This window comes from Vulpes vulpes, chromosome 12, assembly GCF_048418805.1.
Source record: "Vulpes vulpes isolate BD-2025 chromosome 12, VulVul3, whole genome shotgun sequence".
NCBI classification, from domain to species: domain Eukaryota; kingdom Metazoa; phylum Chordata; class Mammalia; order Carnivora; family Canidae; genus Vulpes; species Vulpes vulpes.
Genome location: NC_132791.1, coordinates 37,342,301 through 37,368,732, shown reverse-complemented (window position 1 = coordinate 37,368,732; position 26,432 = coordinate 37,342,301). Strand labels below are relative to the sequence as shown.

The window sequence follows — 26,432 nt, the reverse complement described above, 5'->3', positions numbered from 1 at the left end:
GTCACTTAGGTTGCTTCCATATTTTGGCTGTTGTAAATAATCCTGCAGTAAATATAGGATAGGGGTGCATGTATCTTTTGAATTAGTGTTTTTGTTTTCTTTGGGTGAATACTCAGTAGTAGAATTACTAGAATATATAATATTTTTATTTTTAACTTTTTGAGGAGCCCCTTTACTATTTTCCATGGTGGTTGCATCAGTTTACAATCCGAACAGTGCATGATGGTTCCTTTTTCTCCTTGCCAATACTTCTTAATTCTTATTTTTTTGATACTAGTCATTCTGACTGGTGTGAATGATATCTTGTTGTGGTTTTGATTTGCATTTCCCTGATAATGAGTGATGTTGAACATCATTTCATGTATCTGTTGGCCATCTGTATGTCTTCTTTGGAAAAATGTTTATTCAGATCTTCTGCCTATTTTTAAATTGGATTATTTGGGGGAATTAGTATTGAATTGTGTAAGTTCTTTACATATTTTGGATATTAACCCCTTATGGGTTATATCATTTGCATGTATCTTCTCCCATTTGGTAGGCTGCCTTTTCATTTTGTTGACGGTTTCCCTTGCTGTGCAAAAGCTTTTTATTTTGATATAGTCCCAATAGTTTATTTTTGTTTTTGTTACCCATGCCTGAGGACACATATCCATATCCATAAATATGTTGCTAAGGGTAATGCCCAAGAGATTATTGTGTATGTTTTCTTCCAGAAGTTTATGGTTTCAGGTCTCACAGGCCTTAAATCTAATTTGAGTTTATTTTTATGTATGTTGTAACAAAGTGGTCCAGTTTCATTCTGCATGTAGCTGTCCAGTTTTCCCAACATCATTAATTGAAGAGACTGTCTCTTCCCCATTATATATTCTTGCCTGCTTTGTCATAGATTAACTGACCAAATAAACATGTGTTTATTTCTGATGCTCTATCCTGTTCTGTTGATTTTTGTGTCTCTTTTTCTGCTAGTACCATACTTTTTTTGATTACTATAGGTTTGTGTATGTCTTTGAAATTTGAGATTGTGATACCTCCAGCTCTGTTCTTCTTTTTGAAGATTCCTTTGGTTTTTTTGGATCTTTCGTGGTTCCATTCAAATTTTACGATTGTTTTTTCTAGTTCTGTGAAAAATACTATTGGTATTTTGATAGAGATTGCATTGAATCTGTGTTACTTTGGGTAATATGGACATTTTATTTTTTTATTTTTATTTTTAAGATTTTATTTATTTTTTCATGAGACACACACACACAGAAAGAGAGAGAGAGAGGCAGAGACACAGGCAGAGGGAGAAGCAGGCTCTGTGCAGGGAGCCTGATGTGGGACTCGATCCCAGGACTCCAGGATCATGCCCCGGGCTGAAGAAGGCATGCGCTAAACCGCTGAGCCACCCAGGGATCCCCTAATATGGACATTTTAACAATATTAACTTCTTTCAATCCATGAACATAGTGTATCTTTTCATTTGTGCTATCTTCAGTTTCTTTCATCAAAGTCTTATAGTTTTTGTAATATAATTTTTTCATCAATCCTTGGTTAAATTTATTCCTAAGTATTTTATTATTTTTAAAAAGATTTTATTTATTTATTCATGAGAGACACCGAGAGAGAGGCAGAGACACAGGCAGAGGGAGAAGTAGGCTTCCCTGCGGGGAGCTGGATGTGGGACTCCATCCCACGATCCCGGGATCATGACCTGACCCAAAGGCAGACGTTCAACTGGTGAGCCACCCAGGTGTCCCTAAGTATTTTATTCTTTATGGTGTGGTGGTAAATGGGATTGTTTTCTTAATTTCTTTTTCTGCTAATTTTTTATTAGTATATAGAAATGCGAGATTTCTTAGTTTTATATCTTAGTTTATATGCTGATGAATCCATTATTAGTTCTAATATTTTTTTGTAGTCTTTAGGGTTTTCTGTATATAATATGTCATCTGCAAATGGTGGCAGTTTTCCTTCTTCCTTTCTAATTTAGATCCTTTTTATTTATTTTCTTATCTGATTGATGTGGCTAGAACTTCTAGTACTATGTTAAAAAATGCGATGAAAGTAGATATCCTTGTCTTGTTCCTGATCTTAAAGGAAAAGGTTTCAGCTCTTTGCTACTTAATAGGATGTTAGTTGTGGATTTTTAATATATGGCCTTTATTATTGAGCTATGTGCCCTTTAAACCCAGCTTTTTGAGATCTGGGATCATGACCTGAGCTGAAGGCAGATGCTCAACCACTGAGCCACCCAGGTGCCCCTATCGTTTCTTCTGTTAATTTGATATATCATAATGATTTGTGAATATTGAAATATCCTTTATCCCTGTAATCAATTCCAGTGATGAGTGATCCCTTTAAGGGATTGTTAAATTTGGTTTGCTAATAATTTTTGAGGATTTTTGTATCTATGTTCATCAAGGATATTGGCCTGTAGTTTTGGTTTCTGTAGTGTTTGTCTGGCTTTAACATTAGGATAGTGCTGGTCTCAGAGGATAAATTCCTTCGTCTTCTTTCTTCTATTTTTTTTTGGAATAGTTTGAGAAGAATAAATGATAACTCTTCTTTAAATATTTGGTGGAGTTCATCTGTCAAGCCATTTGGTCCTGGATTTTTGTTTGTTGGGAGTTTTTTTTTTTTTAAGATTTTATTTATTCTTTTGACAGAAGAGAGAGCACAAGTGGGAGGGTACTGAGGAAGGGGGAGAAGCAAGCTCCCAACTGAGCAGGGAGCCTAAGGCAGGGCTTGATCTAATGACTCTAATGACCTGAGCCAATGGCAGGTGCTTTACCGACTTAGCCACCCAAGTGCCCTTGTTGGGGCTTGTTAAATTTCCATTTCAGTTTTGTTACTGATAATCTGTTTAAACTTTCTATTTCTTCATGATTCAGTTATAGAAAATTGTATATTTATAGGAATTTATTTCTTCTAGTTTTACCAATTTGTTGGCATATAATTTTTCCCAGTATTATAAATCTTTGTATTTCTGCAGTGGTGGTTGTGATTTCTGTTCTTAATTTATAATTTTATCTATTTGAATTCTCTCTTCTTGATGAGACTGGGTAAAGGTTTTGTTGATCTTTTGAACATGCTTTTAGTTTCTTCCATTTTTTCTTTTTTTATTTTTTCAATCTAATCTTTGTTATTTACTTCATTCTCTTTATTTTGGAAATAGTTCATTTTTCTAATTTATTAAGGTATAAGATTAAATTTTTGAGATTTTTCTTGAATCTTGAGTTATGTCTATATTGTTACTTCCCTCTTAGGATTGTTTTTTCTCTGTCCCAAAGATTTGGACTGTTGTATTTCATTTTCATTTGTCTCCATGTATTTTTTTATTTCCTCTTTGATTTCTTATTTGACCCATTGATTTTTTGGTAGCATGTTGTTTAGCCTCCATGTATTTATGTTTTTTCTTGTAATTGATTTATAGTTTCATACTATTGTGGTTGGAAGAAATGCATGATATATTTTCAATCTTCCTAAACTTATTGACACTTGTTATGTGATCTGGTCTAGTGTGTCATTCATTGTCACTGTGTACTTACTGATTTTGTTTGGATGACCTATTCACTGACGTAAATAGGGTGTTAAATTCACCTACTATTGTTATATGTAAATGACAGTTTCTCCCTTTGTGACTGTTAATATTTGCTTTATGTATTTAGATGTTGCCATATTGAGTGCATAGAAATATATAATTTTATATACTCTTGTTTAATTAATCCCTTTATCATTATGTAATGCCCTTTTTGTTTCCTACTTTGTTTTAAAATCTTTTTTTTTTTTTAAGATTTTGATTATTTATTCATGAGAGACACAGAGAGAGCGAGAGAGGCAGAGACATAGGTAGAGAGAGAAACAGGCTCCATGCAGGAAGCCTGATGTGGGACTCGATCCTGGGACTCCAGGATGACACCCTGGGCCAAAGGCAGGCGCTAAACCGCTGAGCCACCCAGGGATCCCTGTTTTAGAATCTGATACAAGTATTGCTACCCCAGCATTATTTTTCCCACTTCCATTTGCACAGAATATCTTTTTCTGTTTCTTCATTTTCAATCTTTGGGTGTCTATAGGTATGAAGTGAGTCTCTTGTAGTCAGCATATATATGGGTCTTGTTTTATTTTTAATCTAATCTATGTCATGTCTTGATTAGAGCATTTAATCCATTTACATGAAAAATTATTGGTACGTATATACTTAATGTCATTTTGTTAAAATTGTTTTCTGGTTGTTTTTATAGTTCTCTGTTCCTTTCTTTTTTTGCTCTCTTCCATTGTGATTTGATGCCCCCTTTTTTTTAAAGTGATGTGATTTGATTCCTTTTACTTTATTCTTTTCATGTCTTATTATCTTGGTTGCTCTCCATTCCTCTGTCTCCCAGATCACTGATTTGTTCTGCATCCTGTAATCTGCTGTTAATTTCCTGTACTGTATTTTTCATTTTAGTTATCATATTCTTTAGCTCTGACTGGTTACTTTTTTTTCTCTCTTTGTTGAAGTTCTGTTGTACATCCAGTCTTCTCTTAAGTCCAGGAGGTATCTTTATGACCATTACTTTGAACTCTTTATGAGGCTTATTCCTCATATATTTGTCACATATTCCTTTGTCTTCATTTTTTCTAACACTTTGTGTTTTTTTTCTGTGTTTAACTGGCTGGCTATATCTCCTGGTCTTGAAAGTAGTGACCTTGTGTAGAAGGGGTCCTGTGGTGCCCTGTAGAAAATTCCCCCTTGGTCAGTAGAGCCACTGTGACAGCTTCGTGCCCACCAATGGTCAGGGCTTGCTCTCTATGCTGCCAGCTAAATGGCCTAGCTGCAGGAACTGTCAGTACACTGGTGTGTAGGGTTATATTCTCCCTTCACTGGGACAGGAGTTGCTTTGTAGGGGGTCTGGGTCTCGTCTGGGCTGCCTACAGGGTGTAACAGGGCAGGAGTCACTTTGCAGGGGTGCTTGCTGAGGTACACAGGTTGGGGTGGGGGCATGTATACAGGGGAACTCCAGGATGGGGCAGGTGGTGCTAACAAGGTAGGGGAAGTGTGTTAGGACTGGCTCCTACAAGCAACCAGCTATTTCCACTGGGGGAGGGAAAGAAAAATGGCACCCATAAGCACTTTGTTTCTGAAGAAATCTCCTGTAGATCCCTGCCCTTCGAGCACACCTCCTAAAATTAGTCACTAAATCTCCTTTGTTATATATATATCCCTGGTGCTTTTCAAACTGCTGCATCTGTGCTGTGTCTCAGGCTGAGTGATTTAGGGTGTTGGCTCTCTAGTAGTGGAGCCATGGTTTGGTCCTTTGTAGACTTCTTGCTCTCCCAGAGTTAAGCCTCACTGATTTTTAAAGCTCCTGGACTTACGCTCATGGATTTTCAAAGCCAGACATAATGGGGACTCAGCTTCCCATTGCAGGTCCTTAGGGCTGGGGATACCTGGTGTAGATTCTGATCCCCTCATTTCTTCATGCTTGTGATGTCCTTTCCGTTTGTGATTAGTCACACTAGGCTTTTAGTATCTGACCTTGTATCTGCCCTCCCTACCCTCTTCAATGCAGCCCTCTCTCTCTGACTAGCTATGGAAGATCTGTTCTAGGAGTCTGCAGGTTGTTTTCAGTTAGTTGCAGTAGGTATAGTTGTTGCCTCAGGGTGTTGTGGGACAAGGTGAGCCATCTTCTTCACACTCCTGAGTTTAAAAATCCCACACAGTAGTTCTATTTTAATTTTTTGAGGACCCTCCATAATGTTTTCCATAGTGGTTGTATCAATTTACATTCCCACCAAAAGTACACAAGGTCTCTCTTTTTTTCACCCTTATCAGTAGTTAGTTGTTACCTCTTTGTCTTTTTGATGATGGCCATTCTAACAAGTGGGAAATTACATCTTATTTTGATTTTTATTTCCATTTCCCCAGTGCTTAATGATTGGAGCCCCTTTTCATATATCTGTTGGACATTTCATGTCTCCTTTGAGAAAATATTTAGGCTCTCCTCCTGCTTTTTAATTGGATTGGGTTGTATGACTTTGTTATATATTTTGCATATTGACCCTTTATTAGTTATATGATTTGTAAATATTCCTTCATTCTTTAGACTGCCTTATCATTTTGTTGATTGTTTCTTTTGCTGTGCATAAGCTTGCTAGTTTGATATAGTCCCACTTTTTGATTTTTGCTTTGTCTTTCCTTTTGATGTCATAAGCAAAAATTGTTGCCAAGATTAATGTCAAGGAGTTTCTTCTCCATATTCTTTTAGGAATTTTATGGTTTTAGTTCTTTAAATCTTTAAGCTATTCCAAGCTCATTTTGTAGGTGGTGTAAGATAGGGGTCCAAATTCACTTTGCTTGTGATACCCAGTTTTGTCAAAACCACTTCTTAGACATTTCTTTCTCCATTGAATATTCTTGGCTCCCTTTTAAAATATTTGTTGGTCGTTTGTTTGGTTTTATATGTGGGCCCTTGATTATGTATCATTGATTGTGTCTATTTTTATGCTAGTTCCTTACTATAGTTTGAAATTAGGAAGTGTGATGCCTTCTGTATTTATTTTTCCTCAGGATTATTTATCAATTCAGGTCTTTTGTGGTTCCATGTAAATTTTAGTATTGTTTCTTTTCTATTTCTGTGAAAAACAACTTTGGAATTTTGATAGGAATTTTGAATCCTAGATGACTTTGGATACTATGGACATTTTAACAATATTGAATATTCTAGTGCAGGAACACGTGCTATCTTTCCATTTCTTTCTCCTTTTCAGTTTCTTTCCTCAAAGTCGTATAATTTTCAATGTATATTGAAATATGGGGGGGGCATATATCTTTTGAATTAATGTTTTTGTATTCTTTATGTAAATACCCAGTAGTGTGATTACTGTATTGTAGGGCAGTTCTGTTTTCAATTTTTAAAGAAATGTCCATACTGTTTTTCACAGTGGCTGCATCAGTTTGCATTCTCATGCCTGGTAATTTTTCATTGGATTCTTGACATTGTAAATTTATGTTCAGTGTTTTATTTTTGTATTCCTTTAAAGAATATTGGACTTTGTTCCTGCATGCAGTTATTTGTAGATCAGTCTGATGTTTTTGAAACTTTGTTAGTATAGATCCAGGGTAGCCTTTCTTCCTGACTAGGGTGAATTTATTCCCATTATTAAGGCCCAGCCCTTTTGGGGACTCTACCTAATGCTCTGTATATATTACAAGGTCTTTTTACTCTGACTGATAGGAATATGAACTATTTTCAGTCTTTTATGACCTCTGGAAATTGTCCATTCTACTGCTTTCCAGTGGTTTTCTCCTTTGCATGGAGTAGTTTCTTCTCAGTCATGGACAGATCAATACTCAGAGTAGCCCCTCTGGTACTCTCTCTGTATGCAGCTATATTCTCCATTACTTTGCCTTCCAAATTATGTCTGCCATGGATTTCCTGAACTTTAGTGTGTGTCTGCTCCACTTGGTAAGACTGAGCTCTGTTTGGGTTTCTTATTCCCTCCCTATAGCTTGGAAACTGCCTTTTGATGGTAACCTAAAGTAATCATATAGTTTGCCTCATTAGTTTCCCTTCATGGATCATAGTCCTTTGCTACCTGTGTCCAGTGTCTGAAAATATTTTATATATTTTGTATTGTCTTCAAGTTATTTAAAGCAGCAGGGCATATCTGATGCCTGTTCCTCTCTTTGGCTAGAAGCAAAAGTTAATTCAGCTTTATATGCTGAGAAATGACCCAGAAATCTCAGACAATTTAAAATATGTAAGTCAGTATGAGCATATAGTAACTTAATACTAAGTTGAAATTATGTTGACAAAGGAGTTTTTTGTCTGATGAGTTTAATTTTATTCACATGGCATATTAAAGTTTTCACTAAAATACTGGGTATAAAAATTCAAATTTTGTTGCTATTATATTCAGAGTTTCAGATGGATCTCTCATAATGAAGTTTATTGATGAACATCATGGTGTTTGTACCTGGAAATTCTTAATGGTTAAAAATTTGTGCCAAAATATCTGTATTTAACCTTGAGAGTATGTAACTTATCATTAGCGGAGTTGTTATATTCTTACTCTTTCAGTTTAAGATTTGAAGAGGAATGTATGAGCCTGCTGAAATACAGAGCATGTATAGGATGAACTGAGATTAAAGTTAAGTGAGACTGAGTAGAACTCTAATTATAGCAATTAAGAACTACTACCAGGGGGTTGTGAGACTTTTTAGCAAAGATCTGTTAAAATACTGTAATAAATAATTATTCATACATTATAATCTTTGGTCATTTAAATAATGGATCTATTTTCTTTAAAGATTAATTCATAGATTCCCTATTGTTCTCAGTTCATAGTACCTTAGTATATCAGTAATGTTTTCATGGCACTTCGAATTAAAGAGAAGTACCCAAGAGTTTCATTGATTAAGTATTTATGTCCTAACATTGTAATAGCTATTAAAATAAACATACAAATTAAAAGGAAATAGTTATATTTTAATTAGATTTTTGACTAACCATAATTAATTGCTATAGATTGTGAGTCTGTCGGGTACTGGACAGTTTCTCCTGCCTTGTAATCAGATTGCACACTGCTACCCTTATTTCTTATTTCACATTGCTTTTGCTCTTAAAAAACTCAACTTCATAAAATGGTCAAAAACTCAACTTCATAAAGATATGATGTCATGAAAGAGATGGAGTGCAATCTAATATTGAAACTGTGAACTTCTAGCTAGTAGTCTGTGCAGTGTCCAACAGATGTGAAGTTTTGGCGTGTTTCCCTCAGACATTTAAAATGCCCCACAATGCCCCTGTCTGTTTGTTACAGCACCCGTGGGAGTCTTGGTACACATTCTGAGTAATAGAATTAACTTGTTCTCTTTTAATGTTCATTACTGTTTCATATGGAATTCTGGCATGATTAGTGTCCTAATTTTTTTATGTTGAGATAGAGAATCCTTTTTGATCATTTTTGACTAGCAGAGTTTTTTAAGAAACTGATTTTGTAATAATAAAGGAATAATATATTTGACATTTTCTTGATGGAAAAATGTTTACAGCAGGGCCTTCATAGAAAAATTATTGAATAAATTGGTTTTGTGACTATGTTTATAAATAATCAGTAATACAAAGAGAAATAATGAATGAATAAAATGTTAAAACATGATATTGAATGGGATAAAAATGTACTACATCATTACTGTACAAGGTGTAGTGAGTAAACAAAAGAAAATATGAATTTTATTATGGGGATGTATAAGGGAAAAGAATTAAAACTGAAAATAACCAAAACTATTTGAGCTGTTATTTTCTTCATAGTATCAATTATTGTATTGTAATAGAATTAGGATATTCCTGATTAATCCTTTAGGATATCTGCCTACAGTTCTAGACTATATTATGACTGAAAATGATTTTTTTAAAACGATGGGCTTTGAAGGCACCTGGCTGGCTCAGTCAGAAGAGTATGATACTCTGGATCTCAGGGTCATGGGTTTGAGGCCCACAATGGGTATAGTGATTAGTTAAATAAATAAATGTTTTAAAAATGGTGTATTTTATAAGGAAGTATATTCTGAACGATGGAAAACATTTTTGTGTAATATTATTACAAGGATATATTTGCAATTCCATGTGTTCTTAGTTTAGTATGTCATAAAACAATCATGATATTAATAGCTTATGTCTGTCAAGTGTTTATTATGGGCCATACATAGTTCCATATATTGACAGAATTCTGAATTCTTACAATTGTCCTATGGGATGGGGCCTTATTATTAGTCTTATTATATAGATGAAAGAAATGAACGACAGACAGGTTAAATAATTTGCCCAAGCCCACAGAACTAATGAGCGGCAATATGTATGTTTCCAGAGCCCCCCCCCTTTTTTTAAGATTTATTTATTTATTTGACAGAGATAGAGAGAATGCACGAGTGGTGAGAGGGACAGAGGGAGAGAAGCTCAAGTAGTCTTCCAGCTGAGCGCAGAGCCCAACACGGGGTTCTGTCTCACACCCATGAGATCATGACCTGAGCCGAAATCAAGTCATATGCTTAACTGACTGAGCTATCCAGCTGCCCCTAAAGCCTCTGTTTTTAACCACTACCCAAAGGGAAAATTATCTCACCTGCATGTTAACAAAGAAAGAAGAAAACAAGTAAATGTGATCTAAATTTTTCTTTGGTCCTACACTTAGTAAAGTATTTTATTAGTGGGTTAGATTAAAGAAGCCAAGCATAATGCTTTAAGACTTTAAGAAATAAAATAAATATATTACTTAGTGGCATTTTATTCCACTTATGTCACATTGAATTCAAGATTAAAATTGGAATATGTTTCATGATGAGTTCAAGGAATTGGTTTTAGCAAGTAGTTAATAGAAGCTAGATCTGTGTCATGAAAAAAATGACAGGTCATACTAATGATTTGAGGGATAGTATAACTATCGTTAAGCATAATTTTGAACTATAATATTGCTGGAAATAAAATATATTTGGTTTAGCTTGCCATCAATATGATACTTTACTTGTATATTTTATTTCTTAATGAATACTGTTGTTTCTTCCTTTTTTGATATACTCCCATCTCTGCAAAAATACCATTTAGTTATTTGATATGTTTTTATTGTCTTAAATCTTCTTAAAAATTATATATTTTGGGCAGCTCCTGTGGCTCAGCGGTTTAGTGCCGCCTTCAGCCAAGGGCGTGATCCTGGAGACCTGGGATCAAGTCCCACGTCGGACTCCCTGCATGGAGCCTGCTTCTCCCTCTGCCTGTGTCTCTGCCTCTGTGTGTGTGTGTCTCTCATGAATAAATAAATAAAATCTTAAAAAAATTATATGTTTTTTTTTTGCTTTTTTAAATTCTAGGTTTGTATAGATTGTGGTATAGTTTGCATACTTGATAGTACTTAATATTTTTAATTCAGAATTATTTTTTGAATGCTTAATATGTGTTTAAGATTCTACTTATATGGTGAGAGGAGAGAGAGGGCCATGGGAGGGAAAATACATATTGCTTCTCATGAAGGTGATTGTGGTAAAACTTATAATAATTAACTAAGAGATTTCTTTCTTGATCCTTCTCATTGAATAAACAAACTCTCTTCCCTGCATTTATTCTGTCTCAACAAATTGTTTGTTTTGTGTATACTATTTGTTTAAAGTTGTTAAATTTGTTAAATCATTTTTCATGATTAAGGTTTTATTTTTTAGCTGTGAGAATCTCTTTGAAATTTATAGAAAATTAAAAAAAATTATAGAAAATCAGAACTTCTGGAGATATATTTAAGATTAAAATTTAAAATCAGGAATTTTAAAACTGACACTATGTAAAGATGGGCTCTTAGTTCAGAGAGCCCATCTTTATGGTATTTTGTTATACCAAACAAATGGGTGGGTTATACATCAAACATTTATTTCTCTCAGTTATGGAGGCAAGAAGCATAAGATCAGCATGCCAGCATGCTCAGCATGGTCAGGTTTTAGTGGAGTCACCATCTTCTTATATCTGCACATAGGGGAAAGAGAGCCCTCTGGTGTCTTCATTGTCTTATAAGGCACACCGAGTGTCTAACTCCAAGTTCCTACAAATTCCCCACCCCAAATACCATCACATTGAGGATTAGATTTCAACATATGAACTGGGGAGGGCATAGGACAGCATAAACATTGTATCCATAACAGAGGTTGGGAATACAGACTTAGAAGTCACATAGACCAGAGTTTAAATCACAAATATTCTGTGTCTTCTTTATTGAAACTCTCTAGGTCTCAGTTTACACATCTGTTAAAAGGATTTTAGAAAGAGTGTTGAATGATTAGAGAAGCATTTAATTCAAAGCTTGTCCAGTAATAGGTACTCAAAAGTGATAATGACCCTTAAACAGTTCTCTCAGGTAGTCAAAATTTTGATCAGGGGACATGTGAGGAATGTCATATTTAATTTTAATCATTGAGGACTTATACAGCAAAGATTTAATTATGTGAATATTTCCTTCATTGAGTTGTGGATTCATTTATTTAGAGATTTGTGAGCTATCATTTATCCATGAACTCTATGAGTTTGTTATTTGTCAAGGTATAGGATGAGATTGAGGTATCTGCATTTGAAACAGGTTTACAGGCAATTCTGACATTCCAGAAGGCAATCTAAACTATGGAGGTGAATATTGTTGTATCTTTATGGATGGAAAAATCTGAGATACAAAATTTAAGTTTTAAAGATGTTAGGGAAAAATTTGTTCATCTCTCATTGGAACTTGCTTAATACTGAACTGTAATATCTATAAAGAAGTTATTTTTAATGATTAATGGTTAAGAACATGGCTATGGAGATAGGGCTACATGGTGTAGAATCTTGGCTTTACCACGTGGTTTGTTGTGTGACTTGAGGCAAAATATTCACTTTTATATATCTTAGTTTTCTCTCTCTTTTAAAAAATTTATCTAAGAGAGAGAGATTGAGAGAGAGAGAGAGAGAGAGAGAGAGAGAGAAATAATGAGCAGGGAAGGAGCAGAGAGAGAAGCAGGTTCCTCGCTGAGTAGGGAGCCTGACATGGGGCTCAATCCCAGCACCCTGGGATCATGACCTGAGCCCAAGGCAGACACTTAACCAACTGAGCCACTCAGGTGCCCCCTTAGTTTTCTCTTTTGTAAAATGAAAATAACAATAGAATTGAGTTAATGCATGCATAGTAGTTATAATAATGCCTAGCACATTATAACTGTAACATCACCACCATCCCATGTTGTAGTTTATGTTCCTTCTCAGTTTGTTTTTGTAGACTCGAGAAAAGTCAGTTAGTGTTTTCTAAATAATAGGATTTCAAGAGTAACTTGCAGCCTTTTTGATGTTATTATTGTTTCTTAATTTTAAACCTAATTTGCAATTTGTTAATCCTTAGAATAATGTGTTTTATACTTGAATACTCAAATTGAGAAATATATCTTAAGTCTCAAATTGAAGGTGTTCAGAATCTACTAATGTTAATATTTTTAACTTTTTTGTATATAATGTTGTCAAATGAATTTGCCTCTGGAGAAATTGCTTTATTTTCCTATTTGTTTTTTTTAATTTCTAAATACATAAGCTTAATGTATCACGTATCAATCTTAGATTCTTGTTTTGCTTTCTTTTTAACATTTATTTTTTACTATTTGATGGTCTCTTCAATACTTTTTTCTTTTTACTCACTCTCCCATTTCTAGTATTCTCTCTCTAGTCTGTAAATGAAAACTCAGTCCTGGAATATGAGAACTATAAAAAGGAATAAAAGAAGGCAAGATGAGTTTCAGTATTTTTTTCATGTTTATTTAGGATATGCATGCATTGTTGAATATTTGTATTTAAAGATTTAACCTCATAGAAGATGAAAGATTATCTCATATTTATGTTTCCAGTTAGATGCTTAATAAGCAGGCTGTTGTTATAAGGTTATATTATACACTCTCACCACTGGGAAAACCTCCCTCCTGCTCCATTCCACTCTTAAACACATGGGTTGCACAGCTGCTATATGGTTGTACACTATCCCATGTGTATTAAGCAAACACAGCCTGCAAAAGGGTTGCATTTTGGAGCATGGAAGTAGCATGGCTGGTTGGAGACCCCAGAAGTGTTGCTGCCAGAATTCTTCCATCTGGCAGCAGTGCTGCTAGGCAGTTCCACACAGGGCATAAATATATTTTACTGAGTACTTTTCCTGATGCAACAGCCATGAATGCCTAGGCAGAGAGATAGACGGATGATGGGAAGATAGTCAAAGGAACTAACAGAAAGGTGTTTAATTGGAACCACTCTACTGTTTAAGGTAAAATGATGAACAGTAAAGTATGAAAAAACACATTTGAACTCTTATTTTTGCAAGAAGCTTGACAAATAGCCTTTTAATTTTTATGAAGACCTTTAAAGAATTGTGAAATTGTACTGAAGCATAGTTACTTTAAAATTTTAGCCTTTATATAAAGGCTAACACAAGTATAATATTTAAGGCAAAATAATTATGATTGTCATTATTTGATGTAAGTTTATTTCTAGTTTCATTAAAAATTCCCAGAACATTGAACATAAGTCAACATTCCACGGAGAAGGAAGTATTATGCAGCTTGCATGTGTGCATATCTGCATATCGGAGCACAAAATATTGACATGATAATTGCAGTCAAGCCTGAGTGAACAGTGGCCTGTGGGAATTCAGCTGGTGTTGTACCAACTGGATGGCTGCTCAGGACACAGTTTGAAATGCAAGGTGCAAGTTAGCACTTTATTCAGCACAGGCAGGCATCATTTAAAAATCCTTGGGGGCAACCCTGGTGATGTGCAGATGTTAAAACAGTCTGTTCTGAAGTGCTGATATTTTTGAACAGTGTAAAAGACTTCTAGATTCTGAGTGAAAAATATTTGCACAATTATTAAAGACATATAATACACAATCTTTTCCAACTCTTTTCTGGATGTTTTAGATAATGAATGTTGAGTATATACAGAAGTATCTGGATATGTAGTTAAAAGAAGAAACAGGAAAATCAGGAACCGAGTAAAGTCATTTAGTTTCTAACTATAAAACAGAAAATGAGTTTCAACTTTGGATATTTAGAAATGATGTTGAATAGACAAGGATATCTAAAATAAAGATAGGTTATTTAGTAATAAATATATTAAATCTAAGCTGTTATGTTCTAGTAAATTATTGCTTTTCTATATGGAGTTCCATGAGTACACCATAATTTACAAATTCAGATTAAGATGCTGTAGTCTAATTCTATTCTTTATTCTACCTGATTGAACAAGAAAAAAAATAATTCACCAGTTTTTATGTGTCAGGCAGAATCTTCTGGCACACGTTTTGCCCTTATATATAGGTTAAATATATTTTTCATATGTAAAATATACATAGAAATTCTGGATAATAAAAAGCAAACTCTGATCTTAAAGCAAAATAGACATTTTAAGTATACTTGGATTTCTAAAATATTTTATACCAAAGGCTTTAGGATCTGGTTTAGTAATGTATGTTTATTAAGAATGTTAAGAGTTTTTTTTTTGGTATCTATTTTTATTGTGGTGTAAAGATATTTGAAAAATATTTGTGTTAAGTTTTTCCATTTTTTCAAGGTTTCTTACTATACTATTCATAGATGTATTCTGGTACTTTATTATGCGTATTCAAAGTAGAAAAATAGTTATGAAACAGTTCATGAATAAAAGTATAATTTGATAATGGTATAATTCTCATTTCCCTAAACTTCCATTTTTATCAGTCTTACTGTTTTAGAATCTTAATGTTAACCAGAAATTGAGAAGGCATTTAAATGGAAAGTCATTAATAATAAAATCTACATTTTAATAGATTCAGTGCTCAAATGAAAGAAAATGTTAGTCCAACTAGGTTTATTTTGTGCATTATTGTTATTTATCTGTTAATTAAGAATAATCAATGTCAGTATTGCTTCTTTATTTTCTTTGTTTTCTAAATCAGACCAATATCATTGCCTCATTTATAGTTAAATGTTTCTTTTAGACTCTAATATTTCATTTTTGACATCTCATTAAAAATGGGCTCAAACCCAGAAAATATGATCCTGTCATATTGTATAATATATGGCATGGTCTATAACACAGTAAAATTTTGTTTCTTAATGATTTAGAATAATTTCTCAGATTTTTGAGTTTAGAAAAATGGCAAAAAGTTAACGTGGTAATTCATGTGGCTAAGTACAGCAATGATAAATGTTTAAATGGGTAGTACTCTTGGGAAAAGTGATTGGAGCTTTAAATTTGTACACATTTGACAGCGTCTCTTCACTTCATTTTTCATCCTAAAGAAGTCTGCAAATATTCTTAGCTCACATCATTATTGCACATCAGTGGTTCTAATTAGCTAAACAGGAGTTTGTCTCAGTCATTGATCATCATCAACTTCTTGACAGTGTCTTTTTTTTAGGAACCTTTTTGTTATGTATTATAAATACATAGAATATATTAATTGAATTGACCAGATAGGTTGGTGATTATTTAAACTTGAAACTTTTTTTCATTATATTAAGTAAAAAATATTGTATTCATATTGTAGCGCTGTTTTCTCTTGGGAGCATATTCCTCTTTTGGAAATATTACATACCATGTACCACCAGGAGGAGCTGCTGGACAAATCTCTATATAGATTTTGAATTGATTTTCTTTTCTAATTTCAAAACTGTAATATAATCGTCAATTTTGGAGGCTTTTTGGTTTAAAATGCATCATTGAAGTATATTCAAAGTTTATATTTGACTTGAAGTTTATATTTCATTTATGACGTATGTTTTTAGTATTATTCCACTTAATCGGTTATTGTTATTTCAGTGACTCTCAGACTGTAGTGTGTGTCAGCACCATTTAAGGCTTTGTGCCTTAGTTTAGGCTATTATAACAGAATACCATAGCCTAGGTGGTTAAAAAGCCAAATATTTATTTCTCACATTTCTGGGGGTTAGGAAGTCCAGTGTCAAGGTGACTGCTGATTCCTTCCTTGTGAGAGCTCTCTTGCAAAGAGCTGTGTTCTTGCTATGGTTTCACATGATTGAGAAGGAGATCATCTTTCTCATGTCTCATAATAGATTCCCTAATCTTATTCATGAAGGCTCTACCTTCATGACTTCCGAAAGGCCTCACCTGCAAAAACCAGCAGACTGGGGATCAGGGTTTCAACAAATGAATATGAAACATTCAGTTGATAGCACTTTGTTATGGTTAAACAGATTTCTGGGTCATACTCTAGATTTTCTGCCCTTAGAGAGGGTAGAAGAGAGTTCCTAGGTGATGCTGATGCTACTTCTCTGATGACCTAGAGTACAGGAACCACTGTGTAGATTGTTAAGTGAGTTTATATACATAATTGTGTCATAGGAAATAACGATTCTGATGGCAAGTTTGTTTGGAAGCTGTAGTAATGCTTTTGTTTGGGTTCTGTGGCATATAGTCTAGTTTTATTCCTATCGCACTTAAAAAGACCACCAGAATGTATTTTGACACTGGTGGGGATTTTAGACTTTTTTTCTATTTACAAGAGTGGATTAGAAAGACTCTATCCCTGTAAATTAAACTAATTCATGGGAATTTAAAGTTAGACTCATAGCGTAGCCAGAAAGCAGCTTGCAGGAGGTTTCTGACTAATTAATATCTTACATGTTACACATCCTGGGTCTTTCTTCCTTTTGGAATTTGAAGCTATTTTCCCCCAAATCCGTATACCTTGAATTGGTGTAGTACTCTTTTGCAATACTCATGATTTTCTAATATCAAATTAAAAATTCAAGTGATAATTTGAGAGTATATATTTGTGACAAATGAAAGAGAAAGGGTATATATATTCTTTTTTTATTAAGTTTTTAATTTTAAATCCAATATAGTTAACATACAGTGTTATGTTAGTTGCAGGTATACAATATAGTGATAAAGGGCATATATTTTTAATATATAAAATAGTTTTATAAATCAAAAAAATATAAATTGGCAGATAGATTCACTGGGACTGGAAAATTAGGAAAAAATAGGAACAAAAACATTTCAATTGATGAAAGTATATTTAATTTAACTACAAATAAAAGAATCACAAATATAAAGGGCCCAATTGAAGACAGTGGACTGTGATTACACATTAGATATTCTATCAATACTTGGTAAACAGAAAATGAAATAAAAAAGCAGGATAAAGTACAGACAGTAAAAACAGTATTCATAATACGTCATGTTTGTACTGTATACCTATATCCAGATCATGGTTCAGACTGAACATGGCTAGAGAAAAATTCTGAACCATGATGACTGGTCATTTGTGAATTTATGACCACTAACCTTCGTGGTCTCTAGTACTGCCCAGTTGGTATCCTATTTTTTTTTATGGCTTACTTACCTTTCCACTATCCTAGAAAACTATTTGATGCTTATTCTGTTGTCAACTTCTAACACTCTTTTCCCTTCTCACTTTCAGTTATGGATAACTGTTATGAATTTGTCAAATTAATGTTGCAGAGTGGAGCACAGGGTGCTGGATGGTGAGCCATGGTTCTACAACAGACCACAAGAGAAATTGAAATAGAGGTTTCTTATACACAGGTCCTACAGGAAGTAACCAGCATGCCTGGAGGGGCCACATGAGGAAGTCACAGCACAGTATGGAGATACACAGGACCCGGGGCACAAGCCTTTATGAGGCTTCATGAGTGGAGTGCTTTGGGGTTTCCAGGCTCAGTGGGATTGGTCAAACCAAAAGAGCCAGGTTTTTGTCAACTCTCTGTGGAGGGGTCTTATATAAGGGAAAGGCTTTGGGATGCAGGGTAGACTATTATTCAGAAGGGCTGTTGGAGAAGTTATATCAAGAATTTAACTTGTGCCTCTGCTGCTATCCAGGGCATTTGCATGAGCTAGTTTCATTTAAGATTACTTCAGGCTGCTTGGCCAAACCAAGTGGAATTCAAAGCAGCAATCATGGAGTAGCTTTAGCTAAACTCTTGACAATCCCCTTGGTTTCTACACCACTGAGTAAATAGGAGCTTTTATTTATTTTTTCTTTTTTTTAATAAATTTATTTTTTATTGGTGTTCAATTTACCAACATACAGAATAACACCCAGTCTCATCCCGTCAAGTGCCCCCCTCAGTGCCCGTCACCCATTCACCCCCACCCCCCGCCCTCCTCCCCTTCTACCACCCCTAGTTCGTTTCCCAGTGTCTCCCTTTCTGATATTTCCCACACATTTCTTCTCCCTTCCCTTATATTCCCTTTCACTATTATTTATATTCCTCAAATGAATGAGAACATATAATGTTTGTCCTTCTCCGATTGACTTACTTCACTCAGCATAATACCCTCCAGTTCCGTCCACGTTGAAGCAAATGGTGGGTATTTGTCATTTCTAATGGCTGAGTAATATTCCATTGTATACATAAACCACATCATCTTTATCCATTCATCTTTCGATGGACACCGAGGCTCCTTCCACAGTTTGGCTATTGTGGACATTGCTGCTATAAACATTGGGGTGCAGGTGTCCCGGCATTTCATTGCATCTGTTATCTTTGGGGTAAATCCCCAACAGTGCAATTGCTGGGTCGTAGGGCAGGTCTATTTTTAACTCTTTGAGGAACCTCCACACAGTTTTCCAGAGTGGCTGCACCAGTTCACATTCCCACCAACAGTGTAAGAGGATTCCCTTTTCTCCGCATCCTCCCCAACATTTGTGGTTTCCTGCCTTGTTAATTTTCCCCATTCTCACTGGTGTGAGGTGGTATCTCATTGTGGTTTTGATTTGTATTTAACTGATGGCAAGTGATGCAGAGCACACTCAAATTAATATAATCATGAATGAGAAAGGAGAGATCACTACCAACACCAAGGAAATACAAACGATTTTAAAAACATATTATGAACAGCTACACACCAATAAATTAGGCAATCTAGAAGAAATAGACACATTCCTGGAAAGCCACAAACTACCAAAACTGGAACAGGAAGAAATAGAAAACCTGAACAGGCCAATAACCAGGGAGGAAATTGAAGCAGTTATCAAAAACCTCCCAAGACACAAGAGTCCAGGGCCAGATGGCTTCCCAGGGGAATTCTATCAAACGTTTAAAGAAGAAATCATACCTATTCTACTAAAGCTGTTTGGAAAGATAGAAAGAGATGGAATACTTCCAAATTCATTCTATGAGGCCAGCATCACGTTAATTCCAAAACCAGACAAAGACCCCACCAAAAAGGAGAATTACAGACCAATATCCCTGATGAACATGGATGCAAAAATTCTCAACAAGATACTAGCCAATAGGATCCAATAACACATTAAGGAAATTATTCACCATGACCAACTAGGATTTATCCCCGGGACACAAGGCTGGTTCAACACTCGTAAAACAATCAATGTGATTCATCATATCAGTAAGAGAAAAACCAAGAACCATATGATCCTCTCATTAGATGCAGAGAAAGCATTTGACAAAATACAGCATCCATTCCTGATCAAAACTCTTCAGAATGTAGGGATAGAGGGAACATTCCTCAACATCTTTAAAGCCATCTATGAAAAGCCCACAGCAAATATCATTCTCAATGGGGAAGCACTGGGAGCCTTTCCCCTAAGATCAGGAACAAGACAGGGATGTCCACTCTCACCACTGCTATTCAACATAGTATTGGAAGTCCTAGCCTCAGCAATCAGACAACAAAAAGACATCAAAGGCATTCAGATTGGCAAAGAAGTCAAACTCTCCCTCTTCGCCGATGACATGATATTCTACGTAGAAAACCCAAAAGCCTCCACCCCAAGATGCTAGAACTCATACAGCAATTTGGTAGCGTGGCAGGATACAAAATCAATGCCCAGAAATCAGTGGCATTTCTATACAGTAACAATGAGACTGAAGAAAGAGAAATGAAGGAGTCAATCCCATTTACAATTGCACCCAAAAGCATAAGATACCTAGGAATAAACCTAACCAAAGAGGTAAAGGATCTATACCCTAAAAACTATAGAACACTTCTGAAAGAAATTGAGGAAGACACAAAGAGATGGAAAAATATTCCATGGTCATGGATTGGCAGAATTCATATTGTGAAAATGTCAATGTTACCCAGGGCAATTTACACGTTTAATGCAATCCCTATCAGAATACCATGGACTTTCTTCAGAGAGTTAGAACAAATTATTTTAAGATTTGTGTGGAATCAGAAAAGACCCCAAATAGCCAGGGGAATTTTAAAAAAGAAAACCATAGCTGGGAGCATCACAATGCCAGATTTCAGGTTCTACTACAAAGCTGTGGTCATCAAGACAGTGTGGTACTGGCACAAAAACAGACACATAGATCAATGGAATAGAATAGAGAACCCAGAAGTGGACCCTGAACTTTATGGTCAACTAATATTTGATAAAGGAGGAAAGACTATCCATTGGAAGAAAGACAGTCTCTTCAATAAATGGTGTTGGGAAAATTGGACATCCACATGCAGAAGAATGAAACTGGACCACTCTCTTGCACCATACACAAAGATAAACTCAAAATGGATGAGAGATCTAAATGTGAGACAAGATTCCATCAAAATCCTAGAGGAGAACACAGGCAACACCCTTTTTGAACTCAGCCACAGTAACTTCTTGCAAGATACATCCACGAAGGCAAAAGAAACAAAAGCAAAAATGAACTCTTGGGACTTCATCAAGATAAGAAGCTTTTGCACAGCAAAGGATATAGTCAACAAAACTAAAAGACAACCTACAGAATGGGAGAAGATATTTGCAAATGACGTATCAGATAAAGGGCTAGTTTCCAAGATCTATAAAGAACTTATTAAACTCAACAGCAAAGAAACAAACAATCCAATCATGAAATGGGCAAAAGACATGAAGAGAAATCTCACAGAGGAAGACATAGACATGGCCAATATGCACATGAGAAAATGCTCCGCATCACTTGGCATCAGGGAAATAGAAGCTTTTAGAAGAAGCTTTTACTTCCTCCCATAACTACATCTACCAAAATACCTGAATCTGTAGTCATATTTTCTCTATTTCTTTGAAAGAATTGTTTATGCTGTCATCTAAGCCCAAACAAACTGTCTACACTAAAGACTCAAGGACCCAAGGATGTCACTCTGTGGTTCTCCTTTTTATCTCTTGCATCATCAGTATTGCTCATTGTCCTGGATCATTCCTACAAACATACATGCAATTTTATCTTCTGTCTTTTGAGAAAAATCTCTTTTGATTTCACATTTCCCTTTAAGTATTGTTCCATTTCTCTGTTCCTTTTTACAGTAAAATTCCTCTGAATAGTAATCTTTACTGTCTCCATTTTTTTCCCTTTCTCAAACTCACTCCAATTAGGATTATATAGCTACCATTCTCCTAAAACAGCTCTTGTCAGAATCACCAGTGACTTCAATACTGCTAAATTCCAGAGGTTAGTTTTCAATCTTTATCTTCTTTGGTCTTAAATATATTTGGATGATGCCTAAAGTTTTATATTTAGCGTTGACTATTTGACTTGATTCCAGACTTGTATTCCCAACCACATCTTGGATGTTGATTGGACATCTGAAATTTAACATGTCCAAATTTCAAATTTGAATGTCCCTTACTCTCCTTGTCTAGGTCTCAGATAATGTGTACTCCATCCTTCAAGTTACTCAGACAGAAGCCTTGGAAACATTCTTGACTTTGTTCTTTCTTTTATGTCTCTTATTTATTACATCAAGAAATCCTGTTAGCTCTACCTACAAAATATAAAAAAAATTACTGGTTTCTCAGTTACCACCACCATTACCTATCTTGTCTAGTTCATCTTAGTTCTCACGTGAGGTATTTTAGTTGCCTCCTGTTGTCTCTGCTTCCACTTTTGATTTTTAGAGTCTGATCTCAGCCCAAGAGCCAGTATAATACTCATGAAATATTAATTCATATTATGTTATTTCTCTACTCAAAACTATCCTCTGCCCTCCCATTTTACTGAGAGTCAGAGCCAATATATGGTTTAAAAGCCGTATATAACCTTATTTCCAGTGACAGTTCTGATGTAGGAACAAGTTAGGGGCAGATGGGGCTAGGCAGGGAAAGGTAAGGGAAAGGCCCCAGAGTCAGGCTCCTACCCGTCTCAAGGAAACAGAGATGAGACAGTAAAAACAAAAAATAAACCTGGCTCCGTAGCTCCAAAATGTTAGGGAGTATCTCCCTTTTAATGGCTACTAAGTAATCACAAAAATCCCAGATGCAGAGAAATGTTATGGAGGAGATATTAACCAGAGAGAAGGGACCCCCTTGTTTGGGCTCATGATATTTGCAAAAACATCTTGTTTGTTATTATAATAGTTATAAGTCTACCATGTTTGTTCTAAATATCCACCCTGATATTTATTGTTTTAATTAATTTTTAAAAGAATTTTTTTAAAAGTTGAGAAAGAGAAAGGGAGAGAGAGAGAGAGAGAAGCAGGTTTCATGCAGGGAGCCCGATGTGGGACTTGATCCTGGTACTCCAGGATCACTCCCTGAGCCGAAAGCAGCCACTTAACCACTAAGCCACCCAGGCAACCCTTCACCTTGATATTTATATATATTTTTTCACTCATATTTATAAGAAATTTACCAGGTTTCCCGGTCAGTTTCCTATAAAAGACTGTAAAAGCCCTCTGTGGCAACCCTGTCAGGACCCCTCTTACTTTTGAGGGCTTTCTTTGTATCTCTGCTTAATAAACTTCTGTCACTTTGGTCAGTCTCTCTTGGTCTGCGAGATTCATTATTTACTCCATGAGACAAGAAACAAGCTCTCCCATATTAATTCTGTCCTTAGCCACCATTGTCCCCTTGTATGGACATTACTATTTTGCTGTTTTTTGGATACATTGGTTGTGCTCCTGCCTCAGTGGCTTTGCACTTGCTGCTGGTCCCAAGGCCTGGAAAACTCTTCTCTGAAATCTTCATAAGTATTCCTTCCTTCCTTTATGTTTCTGCTTACCTATCATCTTTAAGGGCAATCATTTTTAAATTATCCTATACAAAATAGCAACAACCTTCCTTTTGTTTCCTAGGTCTTTAAGATGAGATATTCCTTTCTGCATTACCCTCCTTTATTGTTCTTATTATAATAACAGCCAATTGATGTATTATGTATTCACTTATGTATCATTTATTAATTCCATCAAGGCAGCACTTGGTTTATTTTGTTTGCTACAGTTTCCTAGTCCCTAGGATAATGCCTATCATATAAGTGCTTATTGAGTGAATGATGGATTAATGTGTAGATGTGTGTTTGTTTGTTAGGAATTTATTCTGGTAAGTATTTTTTCAGTCTGACGATTCTATTTGATTTAAAACATTCTCAGCAGTTACCTCCTAAAAATACTGCTTTATCTTTCATCCCATCAGTATCTACTTCTGGAACTCTTTAGGCATGCATTGGGAATCCCATGTGAAACCTATGTGTCTTAACTGTGTTTTCATATTTTTATTTTTGTTTTTTATTTATTTATTTATTTATTTATTTATTTATTTATTTATTTATTTACTTATTTATTTTTTGTTTTCCTATTTTTAATTTCATTTCCCTATGCAGTGTTCTGGATGAGTTTCTCATTGTTACCCATTTCACTTACTCTTTTTTTACATCAGGTTTGAATTAAGCCCATTGGGCTATTTTTTGATTCAGTGATGATAATTTTTATTTTCAAGGTTTTCAATGGATTTTTTTTAGATCTACTTGTTTATTGTTTTTACGATTAGTCATTCTTTTAGGTCATAATAGATTCTTATTTCAAAGTCTTTTTCAGTGTGTTCTGTTATTTTCATTTTGTCTAGAGTAATTGCTTCTTTGAATTACTGAGTTAGTGAGTGCATGTGTTGTTTGTGTGTATGTGTAGAGTATGCGTTTTCTTCTTGTGTTTTGAATTTTTTATTTGTGGTCAAATCTTTGAGTAGGAGGCTTGCTTTTACTGTTCTCTTTCTCCTTTTTCCATTATCTCTCCTTGTTTAATATCTTTTTTTCTAGATATTTGTGCTTGTCACTGAATTGGCACTCTCATCCTATTCTGAAATAGGTTTTATATTGATAGCTTGGGGCTTTTAGCCAAAAGTAACAGAGGATTTGTTATATTTAGTACCCGAGCTGTAGAGTGTTTTGGTTCAGCGCCTGATTGGGGTGCTGTCTATAAACTTTTGCCTTTCTGAACTTTCATGTAAGCCTTAGTTCCAGGCAAGAGTGGGGAGAGATTTTTTTCCAGACTCCTTTCAAGAGTTGGGAGTCCCACCCTAGTCTATGGTTTCAAACAATGGGCATAGCTATCATTCCATGTATTTTCCTATTCTGTACTGTTTCCCAATTATCTGTATGCACCAAGCTCTCTTTCACCTTAGCCTGCATTAAGATCTGGACAGTATACAACAGTTTAATCCTTGTTTATAGTATTGTATTTCTGTTTAGTTTGTAATCCTTAGACGTTTGGCTATGTCTCCTTAATTTTTTTCTTATATGTTTTTCTATTAATATTATCAATTGAGAGAACAGGAGAAAGCCTCAAAGTGTGAACTTACCATGCTTCCCAATGTATTGGAAGTCTAATTTAAGTTTTTAGAGTGTACTAGTATACCATCTGAATTTATTCCCTACAGCCAGTGGTGTGCTTTTTCTGATTGGTGTCTCTTCTTTGTTTTGTGCCTTCTAAGGCCCTCTCCTTCATTTCACTGTTTCCCAATTGAGGATTCTTTTCTTCTTTCTTACCTGTCTATTTTGAGATTCATAAGTGATTTAGGTATAGATTTCTATTTATTTTATCTGTTTTTAAAGCTTTTTAAAAATAGAAATAAATGTCCACTAAATTTCTACCCCATTTTTCGAAATGTTGTATATTGATAAAGCTCTAGTTACCTTTTGATTCTTTTTTTAAATTTTTTTTTCCTTTTGATTCTTTTACTTAAAAATGATCTTATTCTTTTTTTAAAAAAAGATTTATTTATTTATTTATTCATTCATTCATTCATTCATTCATTCATTCATTCATGAGAGGCAGAGACATAGGCAGAGGGAGAAACAGGCTTCGGGCAAGGAGCCCGATGTGGACTCAACTGCAAGACTCCAGGATCATGACTTGAGCCGAAGACAGACACAACCGCTGAGCCACCCAGACATCCCCCAAAATGATCTTATTCTTAAATTAATTGTGTATATAAAATGTTTATGTTAAGAGCGTAGTGACTTATTAATTATTTTAAATTGATATAGTGGTTATTGCAATCAAGATTAAACATGTTTTAAATATTTTTTTATCATGCATCTAAATCTGGAAACTAAAATATTCTTTTGGTATGAAGTCATCTTAGTTGTCAGTAGTTCGTAAGTTGTTGTCACTTGCCATATGGTTTCTGATTAATTCTGAAAGGGCTGTCAACCCCAGATAATTTAATTTTCTGTATATTTTTAAGTGATATTCATTTTCAGGATGTGAAGATTTAAAAGATTAGCTACCAATTTTGGCTAATAAACTATTTTTCTTTCTAGAGAAAAACAGAAATCTGAAGCTAAAGACAGAAAAGTTTTAGAAATTCTGCGAGTTAAGGATGCTAAAATACAAGAATTGGAACAGGTTGGTGTTGTAACAGAAAATACTAAAAATTAATATGTCGGAGTAGATATTTATAGTTTTTAATTTGTTTTACAATAATGTTCATTAAGAATATTAGCATCATTATGTCAAGCCATTATGATTTGAAACTAGTCAGATTTTTCTTCACTATTGTACTTTGCCTATAGCCTGTTTTCTGAATTACTAGGCTATGTTATTTATACTCTAAAACTCTTAAGATAGTATTATGGTTTTATAATAGTATCTAGCAATTATTAATTGTTTTACTGAATTTTGCCTTTTATTTTTAGCAGTTACCATTTTGTTACTAGCAGCATCATTGAAACTTAGAAATTTTCAGATAGTTTCATTTATAGA

At 34.7% G+C, this 26,432-nt stretch overlaps 1 protein-coding gene across 9 annotated transcripts in view; it reads left to right on the top strand.

Moving 5' to 3' along the window:
- CNTLN (centlein) overlaps nucleotides 1-26,432 on the top strand; it is a 322,986-nt gene that overhangs the window by 56,384 nt on the left and 240,170 nt on the right. For 7 of the 9 annotated variants that reach the window (XM_072728210.1, XM_026001444.2, XM_072728209.1 and 4 more), the window contains exon 3: nucleotides 25,991-26,075. The exons of the other annotated variants lie outside the window; for them this stretch is intronic. In XM_072728210.1, coding sequence (XP_072584311.1) covers nucleotides 25,991-26,075 — 85 coding nt within the window. The remainder of the gene's footprint in view (nucleotides 1-25,990; nucleotides 26,076-26,432) is intronic. 9 annotated transcript variants of the gene reach the window in all.